This window comes from Scomber scombrus, chromosome 17 (genome assembly GCF_963691925.1).
Source record: "Scomber scombrus chromosome 17, fScoSco1.1, whole genome shotgun sequence".
Taxonomy (NCBI): domain Eukaryota; kingdom Metazoa; phylum Chordata; class Actinopteri; order Scombriformes; family Scombridae; genus Scomber; species Scomber scombrus.
The window spans coordinates 26,876,508-26,894,301 of record NC_084986.1 but is presented as its reverse complement, the minus strand read 5'-3'; the positions used below and the strand labels follow the sequence as shown (position 1 = coordinate 26,894,301).

The window sequence follows — 17,794 nt, the reverse complement described above, 5'->3', positions numbered from 1 at the left end:
ACTGTATTGGACTGTAGTCATCCGGGGACAGTGCTAGGTATATCTGCGTGTCATCTGCATAACTGTGATAGTCTACATTAGAGTTCTGCAGAATTTGACCCAAAGGCAGCATATATAGACTGAGTGAACAAAAACACATGTTTTTTAAATTGCCCCTCGGGGACAAATAAAGTGTATTTGAATTGAATTGAAAAAAAGAGAGCTTCAGAAAAGTGTTTTCAAGCTTGATTCACTGAGGAAGTCTCATAGCGATCAATATCTCTTTTATGAGAGAGATTAAAGAAGAAATGATGTGTGTATATATACATACATATACTTTATATATTTCAGTTTGTGTTGCAGTTAATCCCAGTAGAAAGGTTCATAGTACTGGAAACCAGTCTGCCCCAGTTCAGAATTGCTGTGTTGTTGTTCACTTTGAACTCAACTGAGGATGTTAAATATCTTTATATCGGATGACTTAAGTAATGAATAAAACAATAGTGTCAAACACAATCCAGGGGTGAGATGCATAAACTGCACAGATTCATGACTAAAACTGAGACAGAAATATGCATACACATTCTTTTTGTCATATTTATAAAGCTGTGTGTTAGCATGGCTCCGTTTCATAAATCTCAGTCATTGAAGAACTGGTACACGAGCCATATTTCCACTCCCGGAATAAGCCATAAATGAATGAAGACGCTCTGAACTAGCCATTTTCACATCAATTCAATGCCTGCTCCACCTGTCAAGGAAGAAGTCCTGTTTCACTGATTGTGTTGCACCGGCAAAGTTCTTCAACAGCCGGAACAGCTGTTTTTTACGAGCGGCCACACAGCTCTTTATACAACCCACATGATATCTTAGTGATATCTTAGAAAGGGAATCAGTGATTAGTTTAAAGCGCTCATATCTAAACCGACTTAAAAGGTGTGGCACAATCAAGAATAGAAAAAAAAGTAAATGTGCCTTTGATTGGTATTTTACAGATATCTGTAGAAATGCAGAAAAAGATCAATGAGAAAAATGTAGAAATGTTTGACTAAAAGATTCTGTCTCTCACCTAATATTTATTGTTTTTTGTATTTGAGTGAGATATTCAGCGTGAGTTATCTGGGACAAACCGAATGCTATCAAACCTTGATGAGATTTCCATTGAGCGCATGGATCAGAGAAAGAACGCTTTTTGAAGTTAAGAACAAGTTGTAAATGAATAAAAGAGGTCATCAAAAAAAGGCTGTAATCTAGAGATAGCCTGGTTGTGTTGGAACAATAGCATAAAAGATGGTGTCATCAGCATAAAAATGCATGTATATGGTAAATAGCAGGGGATTAATATTCATCCTTGATGGACAACTTCAAATGTCTGAACTTCACCAGAAAGATATGCTTTGAGCCAGCTGTAAGAAGAATCATCAAGACCCAAGGGCAAGCTGCTTACTAATGAAAAGGTCAGGATCAACAGTAGTTAGACACATTCATCAAAAAGATCATAACAAGACAACCATGACCTTCTGTTGCTGCGATGCAATGTTATTCTCTACCTCTCCCTCTACAGTCTATTCTTCCTGTATTACTTGTATTACTTATTCATCAATCATCTGAAAGAACAGATGATTTAAAAAGCCAGGAGCAACCACTATAAACTTGTTTTTACTTGCTTAATCCTGTAAAATGAATCATATATACAGTACAAGTCAAAAGTTTGGACACACCTTTCCATTCATTTGAATAAGAAAGTTTGTCTAAACTTTTGACTGGTACTATCAGAACCGTTAATAGAGAGAGTTCGGACAACTTGGTCTCAACAGTCCTGTGCTATGATTGGTTCAGGGGCTGTCACGTGATTCAGAGGCGCCATGTTGTCACCATAGCTGCATCCCAGTTCTCACTGACATCAATAGAAGGTGACAGGTGAAGATCTAGTGTAATAAGTTAATAAGACACATTTTAAAATAAAAACGGAGTGCTGTCCAGGTTATTACTGCAGCAATTATTTTTTTCATCAGATGACATCATTTAACTGTATTTAGCTCTATGGGAGAATACAATGCAGTGTTCCACAGTCCTGCTCATCCTGTATTATGAAGGACCGCAGACCAGTACAAAATGTGAGTGCATCCAAAATGACCTGGATGTGTTGGTATGGGTGTCAGAGTGTGTGTATTGAAAAATGAATGTGTGTGTGTGAGTGTGTGGAGTTTATGTGCAGATACGAGTGGAGAATTGATATGGTCTTGCAGGTCTGCATTTATAGGATTATGTCTAAATCTCTCTCTCTCTCTCACACACACACACACACATCCACTTTCACTCATGCATCAACTCACACACACATGCACACACAGGTTGTAAAACTCAATAGAATATAATATATAACACTTCAAATGTGCTGTACTGTATTCGTTAATGTGCAGCACATTTCGGCTAGTGAACTTTGAAGGTGTGTGTGTGTGTGTGAGAGATAGAGAGATTTAAATATTATGCTATGAATGCAGATCTGCAAGAATCTATTTGTATCTGCACATACACACATTAACGTACACACACTCATGCACACACACATTTATTTTCAATGAACAACTACAAACACCGGTTTTACACCAGGGAGTGGAAGAAGAGAAAGGTAAACACTGATTGTGATGACTGACTACTGAAGGTGATTTTACAGTTTTTTAAGCAGTTATTGTGGTAAACACACATGGACGTACTTCTGTAGGGATCTTTTCCATGTTGTGAGCCATTGATAATGACATTAATGAGCCTGTCACTGGCGAAAACAAGTGCTTTATTTAGACAAAGCATGTCCGCTTCGTTTAATTTCACTCAGAACCATCGATCCTTATGGTGACAACATGGTGCCTATTATTGAGTTGTCTGAACTCTCTCTGTTAGTGGCTCTGGGTACTGTATTTTAACAGCTGCCTGATGGAGAGCTTTGATAACTTCTCTTTCAGCCAAAACTTTTGGATGAATTTTTATCCTGGAAATTCATTTATGTCAGTAGTATAAGAGTTAAACACGCTGAAAAGGCTGTGTAGTGATGTACCTTGATGTTTTGGTTCCCTGCAGGTCCCTGGGCCCCATGTACTTCACCTATGGCATCGTGTTCGCCTGTGGCTGCTCTTTCGCCTACCAGCCCAGCCTGGTCATCTTGGGTCACTACTTCAAGAAGCGCCTGGGCCTGGTGAATGGCATTGTGACAGCCGGTAGCAGCATCTTCACCATCACCCTTCCCTTCGTGCTGTCAGGCCTGCTGGAGAAAGCAGGCCTCCAGAACACCATGCGCGTCCTCTGCATCCTCATGTTTGTGCTGATGCTGGCCGGCTTCACCTACAAGCCCCTGCTGCCAGTCAAACCCAGTAGTAACGGCCCAGGCAAGTGTCCACCCATGAAGGAGATCTTCAACCTCAACATCTGGAAGTCTTTGGGATATCGCATATGGGCCTTCGGTATCCCAGCAGCCCTTTATGGCTACTTTGTGCCTTATGTTCACCTGGTAAGTTTGTGTTTTCTATTAGACTCGTCCTTTGTGGTTTCCCAATCCAATTCACTTTCACTGACTTTCACGTGTATTGCATGTTTATATGTTGTTTGTGTCGCCGAGTATCACCACTCCACTCTCTGGGTCAAGGGTTACTCCAATGACGAATAGCAGCGCCCAAATGCTAACAGACAGATACATGGCGTGATTTCCCAGTATCCGAATCCCATGTTTTTGAGTGTTCATTGGCACAGGGGAGGAATAAGAGCAAAAGGTCAACTAGGGAGCTTCAACAACACAGATATCAAAAGACATACTAGCAACGGGAGTTACATTAATGTGAAACTTGAGAGGGAGGGAAGTCTAAATCCCGGTTAGGGTTTTCCAGGCGATGGTGCGGAATGTAAGCAGCAGCTGGGTATGTAAACACCTAAATACAAAATACTCCTACTACTTCTCAAAAGCTACGCAAGTTCCGTTCAGTTTTAACGTTGATCTACCAAATCTCAGAAAGCAGCACTTTATGATGCCTTTGCCAGAGCTCATGTCCTCTCGAGATAATTCAGCCGTGTGGTCCCCACGAACCAAACATGACAGAAAGAGACTCAAGACACAGTTCTGTAAACAGGTGTCACTTTCCCTGAATCAATTTATTTCGGCTATAAGATGGGAAAATGTGACTTTGGAGAAAACATCTTCCTGGGAGGGCTGTGGAGCAGAGCCTGGATGTGTTGGACAGGCTCAGGAGACGACGTGTTTATTTAGACACGATGACTCTGTTATTGGAGGGAGATCAACCTATCCCGGAGATCCCAGCCTTTTGTTTTCCCAACACTTCTCCCGTGTCTGCTCCTCAGACTAGGACACGGCAGGGGCTCGCCGACAGCCTCGGCGCCACATTTGGCCCCCATAGCCCCCCTGCACCCGCCTCTCCCCCTAAACACGGAGCCCACCCTCCAGCACTCCTCTCTGCACTTCAGGCCAGGCTCCAGCCTTGTGACTCTGCATGGGAAGAAAAAGAAGGAAAAAACATTGGGTCAAATAGCACATTGTTCATTTTTTCAGGAAGAGACTCCTATTAGGCCCTCGAAACCTCTCCATAGGTTCCTTTCTTTGGTGTGTGTGTGTGTGTGTGTGTGTGCTTGAGTGTGTTTCCTTTAACAAAATGCTGAGTGCAGCCATTTAGAGCCACACAGTTATTGCTCCATGTGTTTTTCCCCCTCTTTTCAAATCAAGCTGCACATATCTGAAGACAGTAAAAGTGTAAAGTCCAATTTAGGATACGCGCACACACACACACACACACACACACACACACACACACACACACACACACACACACACACACACACACACACACACACACACACACACACTTTATTTATTTTATTAAGTGTTGCTGATAAGAGATAAGACGTTGTCCTTCAGGTATAGTGAGTTTGCTTTGAAATTGAGTTTGTAAAAGGTGTGGTCAGCTATTGTCAAGGGCAGAGTAGTACAACAAATTGAAGATAATTTGCTGCACTACTCTGAAGAAAGTTCCATCATATCAGCCCAACAGATAACGCATGCCCTGCCTGTGTTGAATCAGAATGGCTGAATCATCACAAATTCACATTAACATCACACAGAGTGGCACTTCTCTTTTGGAAAGCTGCTTTTAGTTTTTTTTTTTAAATAAGCCTGTGTCAGTATGTTTAATGAGGAGCACCTGCAGGGCTGTGGTGTGCGGGCTGAAAAGGGGGCTGGAGGGTTTAATGACCATAAAACAGCCAAGAAGAGAGAGCAGAGAGAATGTGTGTTGGTGCTCAGTGGGGCTTTGGAAGGGAAAAGTCACTGTTAAACACACTATTAAAATAGGTTGTAAGAGTGCATTGGTTTTGTGCAATGTTATTACCTGAATGTAGCATGTCATGTTGATTCTGGAGACCTGGCACCTTCCCTGCTGACATTTTCACTTGTCATAGCAGGAGAGGCACAGGTGTTACTAATAACATTAACGGCTACATTTATGTCACAGTAAGCCATGCCAGTGAGCACAGTGCCATTGAGCTGGAACAGTCACACCTAATAGAAAAATGGCCTTTGTTAGTGTTATTAATAACTATTTTTCTGACAGCCCTGAATGCTAGCTGTGAGAATAATGGAGAAAAATTAAACTACATTAACTAACTTTAGCCAAACTTTTGTTTCCTTGCGCTAGCATGAGGATTAAATGTCAATTTGTCTAATCTTTGGTTATTGACCAAATACTATAATATTCTCATCATTAGCAAATGCTAGCATGCTCACACACTTAAGCAAAGTGATACATCAGCAGATTAGCATTGTCACTGTGAGCATGTTAACATGCAGATGTTAGCATTTAGCTCAAAGCTCCACTGTGTATATGTAGGAAAATTTAAATTTAAAATTAAAAAATAAGAAAAATGTCCTAAGTAGGAAATGATTTTGTGTATATAAAAGCACGAGTTAGACATGAAGAAAGGATATTGGCTTAAAAGCTGAACTGTGTATTTGCTTAATATTTTTTTTTTTTTGACACCTTTATTCAGAAGTTGACAGACAGGAAACATGGGAGAGAGAGGGGGGGGTGTGACATGCAGCAAAGGACCTCTGACCAGGATTTGAACCGGGGTCGCCAGCGTACGTGGCATGCGCTCTAACCACCCGACCTGCGCACCTGCTTATTATTTCTTAGTAAAATGTCAGGTCACTGTGAGCATGTTAGCATGTTAATGTTAGAATTTAGCTTGGAGCACCACTGTGTCTAAGTAGGAAAACTAAAGGTATTAAAAAAAAGGCAAAGGAAAAAGTGGGACAAATTTCCTGAGTGGGAAATGATTTTGTGTATATTAAAGTGCATGAGTTAGAATAGATGAATTTGGCTTAAAAGTAGTTAGTAGTTGAACTATGTATTTTCTTATTGTGATTATTATTTATTGGTCAAATGTGACACATATCGAGGACAAGACAAAACAACTGTTCTAACTTGCTACTAATTTTTGTTGATCGACTTATAGATATAACGTGTGCCTGAAAACATGATCAGAAGCATGCATACTTTCAAAAAACTAACAACTGAACACCTTCCTTCTGAAATCTCTGAAGGACTCCATGGCTTAAATATGTTCGATATAAACCGGATTACTGTTTTTAAAAGAGTTGCCGGAACATTGCTGTGCTTTTTCTGCGTATAGTAATGTGGGGGTGCAGTAGTGTTTCAGATTCAGACACAGTCTGATTGGTGGCAATGATTGATCGGCTTATGTTTATACGCCATGATAAACAGTAGCATGATTACAGGCTGGAACAAGATAAGTGGAACAAGATAAGTGGAACAAGATAACCACCGCTGAATCTATATGCCCATCTAATCTGCTTGGAGACAGAGGAGCTTCTCTTTGTTTTTCTAGCATTTTTATTTATAATGTGTAAACATGTGACACAGCACCATACTGCAAGCTAGCAGGAAGCCTCGAATACATAACAGACATAATTGATGCAGTGTGTGAATGAGTCAGAGAGTTCAATAAGGAATGTCTTCTTGTGTGTGCCTGAAAAATCCCAGTGGCATTTACCCAGCTTGTCACTATGACAGAGGGACTGTGTTTTATAGATTTATAGATGTCTGTCCAACAAGGACATCAGAGCGTAGGGACTGTCTGTCTCAGTTCTAACTAACCTTATCAAAGGATGATATGTGTGTGCTGTTTTTGTTTGCGTGTTTGTTTCTCTCGCTTGGTTATTTCTCAGAGATCAATGTTATCTTGTGTCTTGGCTACATGATCAACTTGACCTGATCATGGTTTACTGAGGCAAAGTTACACCATCACCACATTGCACCATAGTGGATTCTTACAGATAAGGAACCACTCATCTCTGAAGATAAACAGCAGTACATTTAACATCAGCACACAGATGAACAAGTGTAGCTGTGAAGAGAAACACTGAGTAATATCTCAGAGTGACAGTTTCTGGAGAAGTCTTAAAAAATGTAGAAAATGCAAACTTTGTTTTTTTCAGTATTTCGTGATTTTCTGGTGAATAAAACTGTTCCAAAAACAACATTCTTTACACTACTGATCATCAACCACTCACTGACTGATAAGGGTAATGATAAGGGAGTTCTAAGTCAGTAACATGAACCTTTTAAACAAGACTTCATTAGGGAGAAGGCCAGTCATATCTGGTTCTTTGAAAAATCACTTCCTTGGTAAGGTTCAGCCTTGATTGGGCGTGTTTACCATCAGTCATTCTGCTGACCTGACATGTGTATGCACACGCACGCACACACACACACACACACACTGAGTCTCAAGTTGCTATGCCTGCAGCCATGCTTTTTGGATGTGGCAATCCTCTCTGAGCATTACACCCCTGAATACAGAGCCTGTTGCTGTTCCATATTGACAAAGACAATAAGTCATCCAGAGGTCATTGCAGATGGATGTGCGACCGACACAGTAGTGAAGGGTGGGGGCCAGGCAGTGGGGGGGTGAGGGGGTTGGTAAAGGCAGCAGACAGACAGGGCTTTTGAGCAGGACTGTTGCTGCCTGCCTGGAGGTATAGTAGAAGTAGCTGGCAGGGCTCCACACAGCAGGCCCCTCGCTTTCTCTCTGGCTCTCTGAGTCAGGGCCTCACAGATTGGTGCTTCGGGGTAGGAGGGACATGGATACAGCGAGCAGTCTGGAAAACAAACATCTGGGCTGCTCAGTCCCGATCTGAAGTGGAAACTAGTATTTACTGCCCACAAAAAAATGGAAGATAAATGAGGAATGTTGAAATATAGACAGGGTTTTGCTGGATAAAGGTGCTGATGAATAGCAGTAGACATAGCAGTAATAACAAACTCCTGCCTGAAGAATGGCTAATACATCACAGAGAAGCGGGAGGCGCCACTCTGTTTGCAAAACTAAGACATTTTCTTGTCCAATTGCTAAATTGCCTAATTGCAACACTGCCAACCAATGTTCATATATGATTACAACAAGATTACTGAACAAAGTATGCAGAACACTGAGCATCCCAATCAAGTGAAGTGTCAAGTCCTCAGCACATTTACATCTTCACCCATCATAATCATCATCATCAAATTCTTGCATATAAGCTTTCCTGTCTGTCTTAAATCCTAGATAACATGCCTGAATAATAATGTTCTTCAGTCCCAGCAGTCAGGCCTGCTTTAGACCTCCAAAAAACAATAAGTGCTGCAACTGCTGCAATGAATGACACTGTTAACTTTACATTACGCTGCAATCTGGCTATATATGGGTTTTGATCATATCTTTTTGGTAAAGTTCAGACAGACAGTTGCAAATCAAGTACCCAGATGGTTTAGAAAGGAAAAGTGTCCCTCAAGGATCAGTATTGTTCCCCCTTTCATTTACTCTTCACATATTTATTCTCTAAATGAGCACTCCAATGTCCATTTTACACTGATGATACCATCTTTTATGCCATTGGCTCCAATACAAATCAGGCCTTCTCGAGATTGGTCTAATTTTGACAACCGTTAAACTTCTTTTATTCATTTAAAACATGTTCCAAACTCAAATGTATACATTTAAAATAGCATCCATGCTCTCACTGGAAATCTAAAAGATACAATACTGTGTTATAATTTAAGAATTTGGTGAGACAGTAGATTATCATTAAAAGCACCTCACTCGAAAACTTAAGAGATCTCCACCACTGCAGTTATGTTTGCTTGATGTTTCCTCTGCTGTTTGTATTTCTTGTTTTACTGGACGTGACTGGATACTGGAATACAACCATGAGACAGTCGGTTCATCTGTTTCTTTAATTGTCCACAGATGAAGCATGTGGAGGAGCGTTTCGGAAAAGATGCCAATAAAGAGGTTCTGCTCATGTGTATTGGCGTCACGTCTGGGGTGGGCCGTCTTATCTTTGGCAGGGTGGCAGACTACGTTCAAGGAGTCAACAAAGTCTACTTGCAGGTGAGTGACTGGCCTCCACAGACAATGAAAAGAGACTCCAAGTTGGTGTTGCTTTCATTTCTGTATACTTTCCAGCTGATGTGGTGTACCAGGGTTCTAATATGCTGATATTCAACATTTGTATTCCTCTTTTTGCATGGAAAAAGCTGTGACCACTGAAAAGCCTGAAACAGCATTTTTATGATCTTGTGATAGTAAAAACGTCAACACTTGAAAGGAAACTGCACTCATACAGGGAACATTTTAAAATGACTACATAAATTACTACAAAGTAAAATAATTTGAAGAGCCAACCGAATCCTGCTTCCTCCCAGGTGACTTCATTCGTTGTCATCGGCGTGATGTCCATGATGATCCCTCTGTGCAACGTCTTTGGGGGGCTGATCGCTGTGTGCCTGCTGATGGGGCTGTTTGACGGCTGCTTCATCTGCATCATGGCCCCCATCGCCTTCGAGCTGGTCGGGTCCAAAGATGTGTCCCAGGCCATCGGCTTCCTGCTAGGCCTGATGTCGGTGCCCATGACCGTTGGACCTCCAATTGCAGGTAAGACAGGAAGCCTGTGTTCATGTTCCCAATAAGCAGCTGAATATAAGATCATATGACAGCTCAGATCATGCTGAACAGTGACAACAGCTAGTACTACACAAAGTGTAAAAAGTGTAAAGTGCCTTTGAGCAAAATGCTAGTTCTCTGCTCCAGAGGTGCTGGTCTGTAGTTGACCCTGACCTCTGACCTCACTGTGAAGGACACTTATCATTTATTATTTTCTATTTGAATGAACAGACCTATTGCCAGGCACCATCAAATATACATCACAGTCATTGAAAAGCAGGGACAGTAAATATTTAGTTAGCTCTACATAATTGAGGTATAATGATTCATAAATGGTAAATCATACAAAAAAGGGAGGAGATGGAAAAGGAAAACCAGCTGCCATATTCATTATTCAGTCAGGCTTGACCGATACTGGATTATTTGGGCTGAAGCCGATACGCACAATTTTTGCAATGATCCCTCAATTTTTAAAATCCAAATATGTATAATATAATGGAGGTGTGATATTTTACAGTTTAACAATACACTTTGTTGTATAAAATGACATCAGTGCACATATGAAATCAATATCAAAATCAAAAAACACATGTAAGTATATATAAATCTTGAATTTAGAAAAAGGATCAAATATATACCTAAAATGCTGCCTATATTACTTAAAAAGAATAAAAAATATCAGCATATATCGGACAACATATACACCAATACTGATATGGATATGATAGGCCAATATCAGCCAATCATATTAGCTGACTGATATATTGGATGGGATCTATATTATCAATTGAGTCCATCGTTTAATGAATGATGTCTCAGTGTCTCAGTGTTAGTAATGAATGCGGTGGTAGTATTTATATCCTGTACTTACAGAAATGTAAAAATACTCCACTACAAGTAAAAGTCCTGCATTCATAATCTTATTAACAGCAACATGTACCTCAGATATGAAAATCAAAAGTAGTTGTTTGGCTGAAAATGGCTCTGTTGCAGAAATATTTACTACATATGTCATAATGAGAATGTTATTGACGCATCAATATATAAGCAGCATGTTACTGTTGTAGCTGCTTAGTGTGGAGCTACTGTTAACTTGTGTATATACAGTTTGCTAGTTTAATCCGACCCCCTACACAAGATCAGCAGATTGATCTGAGGGGTTGAGACTAATGTGGCAGGAGAGAAGAAAAAACTCAATTCTGCCACACAAAACTTTAAATATGAGATCATTTCAAATTAAACCATGTGATCAGTTTAAAGGTAAGACCATGTGGTGTTCTTCTGCTATCAACTCATAGACATGTAAAACATGCCAAAAAGGGTTTAATATTTAACAGTGTGTAGTAGTTTGTGTAGCTGAGTAGTAGTTATAAAGCAGATTACAACAAAACACTTCATTCACTGTGTTACATGTCTACCTCTGTGAGTTTGTACCATTTCTGACTTCACATTTACACAAGATATCTTCATTTCACTGTCTGTCTCCTAAATGACATGACAAATATTATACTACTGATGAAAATATGTAACAACTGCAGGGACCTCTGACCTCTGCTCTTCAAACACATCCACTGGTTTTGTCAGATGAAGCCTTCAGATACCGTCCTGAAATAAAGACAAAAAGTCAACTCTGTATTTAACACACACAAGTCACATATTCAAAGCTCAACAGCTCCACCTGCTGATAAGTTTGACATTTTCCAGCTTCTAAATGTGCAGGGAGTGAAATTAAAGGATACACTATGGGCCTGATTTATTAAAGGTCTGCGTGTGTAGAAACGTGTGCAAACTTGACATCACCCGCAAAAAATGTGCAAGCTGATCTACTAACGCAGCGCACTGAGGTTTGTGTCTTTAACTGTGTAAGATAATACAGACTGTCCATTTAGTATGTTTGTCATAATGAATATGTAATATTAGTAGTTTACCATAATGAATGTAATATTAGTAGTTTACCATAATGAATGTAATATTAGTAGTTTGTCATAATGAATGTAATATGAGGTGTTTTAACCCCAGTGTGTAAAATACAGGGAGGAGAAAATGTAAATATGTTATTTAACACACACATTGTGATTTAACAAACCTGAAGGTATTATTTCTGACGCTAACTGTGTCTATAAATAAAACCTTTGAAGGACAGGTATTAACCTGCTGTTACTATGGAGACGAGGAGACGGAGGCACAATGACAGAATACACACAGGACAGAGTTTTTCCACCTGTGTTAATATTTTTGGAATATTTGTGGTTTTACTAACAGCATTGACTTCGTCACTAATGCTCTCTCATATGTGGGTTTTACTGGTAATATTAGTTTTTGTTATAACTCAATATATTAGTTAACCTCTTCCACTAGAACCTGATCACATTTCATTTTGTGCTTGCAGCTTTCTGATCGTCCAAACTCTCCATAAAGACACAAAACCCTCATTTAAATACTGCTGTCTCCACCCTGTTGCACCTGTTTTCATTTACACAGTTATTCTTAGTAGATCACCTGCAAAACACACGCTAACTAAACACGCACTATTGCATTGTGCACGCAATTTAGTACACACTATTTGGGATCTTAGTAAATCAGCCCCTTAGACTCATAGTTGTGTTGTCCAGCTGCTATTTTAATCGTTATTATTATTATTATTATTATTATTATTATTATTATTATCGTTATTATTATTATTATTATTATTATTGTAGCTTATGATGCCTAACATAACAATAAAAAACAAAACGTTAAACTTATTTGACCTGTTTTCAGTTCCTCACCACAGTTGTTCCATAAATGAACCCATTTGACTGTAAACCAGTGAAGTTATTTCACTAATTAGTAGTAATAATTCTATAATAATGTTTGCACATATAAATTGCTGGTGTACACTGTGGGAGATTCTCAACACTGTGATACACTAAACTAAAGGAGCATTCACAGAGTTTCCCTCTACTCACATGAGCATCATGAGCAGCTGCTTTGCATCTGAAACACAACAAATTCATCTTTCTTGAATTGTACATGATTGAACCCTTTTTGCACTCTCTCCACACAGGTCAGGCTCTATACATGAATACAATCAGTGATCAGCTGTGTTTGATTCAGTTGTAGTCAGTCAGTCACATGACATGCAATCATCTCTCTTTTCACCACCTGCTTGCTGTCACAGTAATACTTTCCCCCATTTCCATGTTTGTCATGCACACACATACAGTGATGTTTATTGACCCTCTCAGGCTCTGGTAAGGTCAGATTTGTAATTGGAAGTCAAAGCCTGAGGCCAAAACACAGCTGATAAGTTATAACCTGTGACCTGTCATACCACAGCTGTTTATATGTTTTTGCATTAAACTTTGACATGTATCTACCTTTGTCCCCATATGGCAGCATCACTATAAGACACACAAAAACATACGTATTGCTCCTTTAATGTGTCTCTCTCTCTCTCTCTCTCTCTCCCTCTCTCTGGTTGTAGGCTACCTGAGGGATAGACTGGGCGACTACAACGTGTCCTTCTACCTGGCAGGTATCCCCCCGATTGTGGGAGGGGCCGTGCTGTGTCTGATACCCTGGGTGGAGGCCAGGCGCAAGAGGAGGGAGAAAGAGGAGGCCCTCGGCAAGGAGCAGGACGTCACCCAGAAGATGATAGACCAAGAGAAGGCTCAGGGAGATGCGCCGAGCAAAACCGGAGAGTCCGTCCTCTAAGAACCCCCCCCCCCCTCCCCCACCCCACCCCCACTGAACAAACTGACACACGGGGGTTCAGACTGAGACTGCTGAGCAGCAGTGTGGAGATACAGTATGTGTGTGTGTGTGTGTGTGTGTGTGTGAATAACCAAGATTGTAATGACTGCCTTCAGTCAGAATGGCGGAGAAAAAAAGAAAAAGCCAAAGCGATGAAACATATCAGATGCAGTGACAGGCTGAAGTACAGTTTGACATGAATGTGATCCTGAAGAACTATGCATTAGATTGTTGAAAATGTATGCTGAACTAATCTCACAGCAAAGCAGGCAAACTTGAAGTTTTAAAAATGAAAAAGGGGGCGAAACTGCACATTTCATATTTGTCACGAGGGAAAGAAGACAACGCTGTACTTAATCTGGATGCAATGTGAAAGCTGCACATCCACTGTCTTTAGCCAATGTCACTTCCAAAGATGGACAAACATTACTATTTTACAATCAGCTTTCAACACTACCGTATATATTTTTATTTTTTTAGATGTAGACAAAGAGCACATATTAGATCATATAGGAAATGAAAGCAGTCACGTGCAGGAACATAACCTCATTTAGCCTCCATCAACATCTTTGTTTTGCGTCACTGCAAAGCAAACTGGTCCGCTAATGGTCTCTATGGAAACCTGCCATCTTTTATTGTCATCCCCAGTCTGCTCTCAGACAGGATTCTTCTGTTAAAATAGTCTTTAAAAAAAAAAAAGTAAATACAGGGGAAATCTGTTGCTAGTGTTTTAAAGGGACGTATAGTGAGGATCACTTCAGAGAGGTCATTAGAAGTGTTGCTTATGAACCTCTGGGATGGTCTGAGCTGTAAAAAGGTGCTCCGACTCTTTAAGGGACACAGCTTTAAGCACAATGCTGTCATCAACTCAAGACCAGCAGCTCTGTCTCCCAGGACACGTCCAGGAAATCATCTTCTTTTTTTTTTTTTTTACAACGCACTGTGCTCGAGTCTGGATCACCAAGCAGGCATCTGCTCTGAGGACCCAGTTCCAACATGTCACAATTAGCTTGTGGTAATTAATTGCATATTTGTTTGGTAAAATAAATAATACGCACAATATAAAGTGAAAGTATAGGGACCTTTAAAAGAGACCTGCATTATTACATAATCATCCCCATCCTGTCATGGAGAGGGGACCTCAGGTACATTTCTAAATTTAAGGTCTTTATTATTTCAGTTTATATCAATCCGAACTAAGACTGTGTTTAAACTAATCATCACAAACTGATGATTTATTATTACTAATTGACAGAGTGGGAGAGATGATCAGTAGAGGTTTAATCCAGCCCTGACTGTTCTGACTGATTCATGCTTTCAAGCGGCACAAACATTGTGCCTGAGAAGCCTCGTCAGTGTTTCCTGTTAATACCACTGAAGGAATAGTTTAACATTTTGGGGGGAAAAAAGCTCAGTCACTTTCTTCAGAGAGTTAATGAGGTTAAATATGAGGCTAAAGCTAACAGCTGGTTAGAAACATCTGAATGTAACTAAATTGGACTCTAAGAACCTCTAAAACCTTGTGTATTTCCCAAAATGTTCAACTTTTCCTTTAACAGCATCACTTAGCCAGTACCCATTTTCAATTCTGAACGTAAAAATGGATTGATAAGGAATATATAAACACTGTGTTTGTGTACATTAGTAACTGACTGTAGTATTGTCATTAAGCAGTATTTCTTTTAGCAGCAAACAGTAGTGAGTTTTTAAAAATGTGTTCTTTTTTCTCTGTGTGTTGGTCCAACATTTCTGGAATCTGCTTTCATTGTTCGACATGACTTTACTGTGTGGTGCTGACTCTGGTTAAAGTGGAATAATCGGAGTCACCTCCTCACATATAAACACAAAGTTTGCCCAGTAACTGACGAGGTCCATGTCATAAAACAACAGTCACTATGTCAACTACAGATCATCTGCTTGAGTGGATGATCTCTTGAAAAGGACCAAATATATAGAAAACACTGGTGCACATGTACTAATACAGGCTATGGAATATTTACCTACAGTATCTAATCATTTGAGACTAAGTCTCCTCTTTATGAAATGAAGCTGAGGACATGAGTTTGGCTAATCATTGACTGTGTGGCCGTAGGTCAGCTTAAGTCAAGTTAATCATTAACTCTGTGCCCAGTTTATTAACCCTCAGTAGAAAGATGTTTGTTTAACGTTTTCATATTGTATTTATTGTTTTGTTTTGTGCAGAATGTCATGCTGTTATTCATTCAATGGACATTTGCCTAAAGTCTTGATTTCATTCACTGAAGACCCAAACTGAAAAGAAGTGTGTTCATCCTGTCTGCTTGCTGTCATGTGCCTCCCTGAAGCCTACGGGTAGTGTAGGTGAACCATCTGAGTACGTTAGGAAGTCACTCACTGGTCCGTCACTGTTGACAGAGACAGACTGACAGCTGCTGCTTCGGCAGTGAAAAGATTTGAGCTGCACAGCCTCTGTGACAACACGCAGACGTCTTTCTCTCAAACATTGAACTGCTGTGGGTCAATGATTTTTCTCCTCTGCAGACCTGTGACACACTCTACCTCAGATGTTGTGAAAAAGTAGAGCTCTGCCCTGTCATGTCTGTTCCTACATCAGAGGCAGTGTTCATGTTTGAGCGGTGTGTCTGCACCACAAATGCAAATAAACTGCAAAGTCTTAGAAAATGATCTAGCTTGTCCAAACCTTTGCTCTTTTTGCTCAGAACCAGAAATGCCTTTTTTTTTTACGCAACAAGTGTGAGAAAGCCTTTGCAGCGTTTACAGCCTTTAACGTCTTTTAAATATATATATTTTTTATTATAAAATCAGTTGCCTTTCAATTTAAGCCTAGCATTTCAAAGAGTGACTGCTTATAACCAAATTGAGTTATTTTAGACAGTTTTTTGCTACCATCACACTGCTAATTCACCAATGAGAGCCTCGAGTAACTTCATGTTCAAGAAGTTACTTAATTTGTACCTCTGAATTTTATGTGTAAATCTGCCATACACACATTTAAATGTTTTATTATGCTTAATCATTATTTTCACTCGCTAGTAGAGTCTAGTTTTTGCTTCATATCTGCTTCTTTAAATAATCTGTGCCATCCAAAGAGACATTTTTGAAAAGTACAAAAAATTGCGTTTTTACAATGTATTCTTATCTATTAATGACTTTTAGACCAATTTTTTAGACAAACTGCCTTATATAAAATTAACTTGACCTTAAATACAAAGTGTTCTCTGTCTTAATTGTGTCTCCAGACGCTTCTTGTGGTACATGGGTGTCCTGCTCCATGTCTGGAGGCTTTTTGGATGTTAATGAGCATGTTATAACTTTTAATTTTCAATCTCTCATCACATTTACCACTGATTATATGAAGAATATCCGTATATATGTTTGCACTTAGTGTTAGCTGCAAATACAGATAGATCTTATATGTAAAACTACACCTTTGCTACTTTTTTGTCTTAGTTTTCCATCTCCCTGATGCTCAGTTTGAATTTGTTTCATTTGCTCTGTGTTGCATTTGATTGATGATTCATATTTCATGAGTCACCTTAAGTGTTTTCTACTTTAAATATTAGTTTGCTATCTTTCCTATCTGCTGCAGAATGTGCAGTAAACTACAGTATATGCAATGTAACGCTATGTAAACAATCAGATTTCAACTTTTTCGAGACAGTAAAAAAAAAAAGATGTTTCAATTTTAACTGACTTTCTCCTAATTTATATTTTCATATATGTGACACACAAGCACTAACTCCTGACACTATGTAACATATATACATACAGGACCAGTCTAAAGCTTGGATGCACTTTCTCATTCACAAGAATAGCAAGGTGTGTCCAGATGTTTGACTGCTACTGTAAATACACACAGATTTTTAAATGCCATGTGTCTGTTCAGTTTACTTTACTGATGACGAACAGCAATTCAGAATATTACTGCCATTATAGTGTCAGCTAAGGGCGGGTGCAGCAAAACCATTCATAAATGTAAACAGAGATTTTACGTTATTCAAACACGTAAAATCCTTTAAATGCCACGTCCTCACCCAGTCTATCACTGATGCATGAACTAAGAAACTTGTGGTTAGTT

General features: G+C 39.6%; 1 protein-coding gene across 1 annotated transcript in view; it reads left to right on the top strand.

Annotated features, from left to right (window-relative positions):
• The window catches only part of slc16a10 (solute carrier family 16 member 10), a 38,804-nt gene extending 21,399 nt beyond the window's left edge, over positions 1-17,405 (top strand). The window contains exons 3-6 of the mRNA XM_062437681.1: positions 3,058-3,484; positions 9,286-9,429; positions 9,744-9,972; positions 13,448-17,405. Of these exons, the coding sequence (XP_062293665.1) occupies positions 3,058-3,484; positions 9,286-9,429; positions 9,744-9,972; positions 13,448-13,677 (1,030 nt within the window). The 3' untranslated portion in view covers positions 13,678-17,405. The remainder of the gene's footprint in view (positions 1-3,057; positions 3,485-9,285; positions 9,430-9,743; positions 9,973-13,447) is intronic.
• The last annotated feature ends 389 nt before the right edge of the window (positions 17,406-17,794 follow it).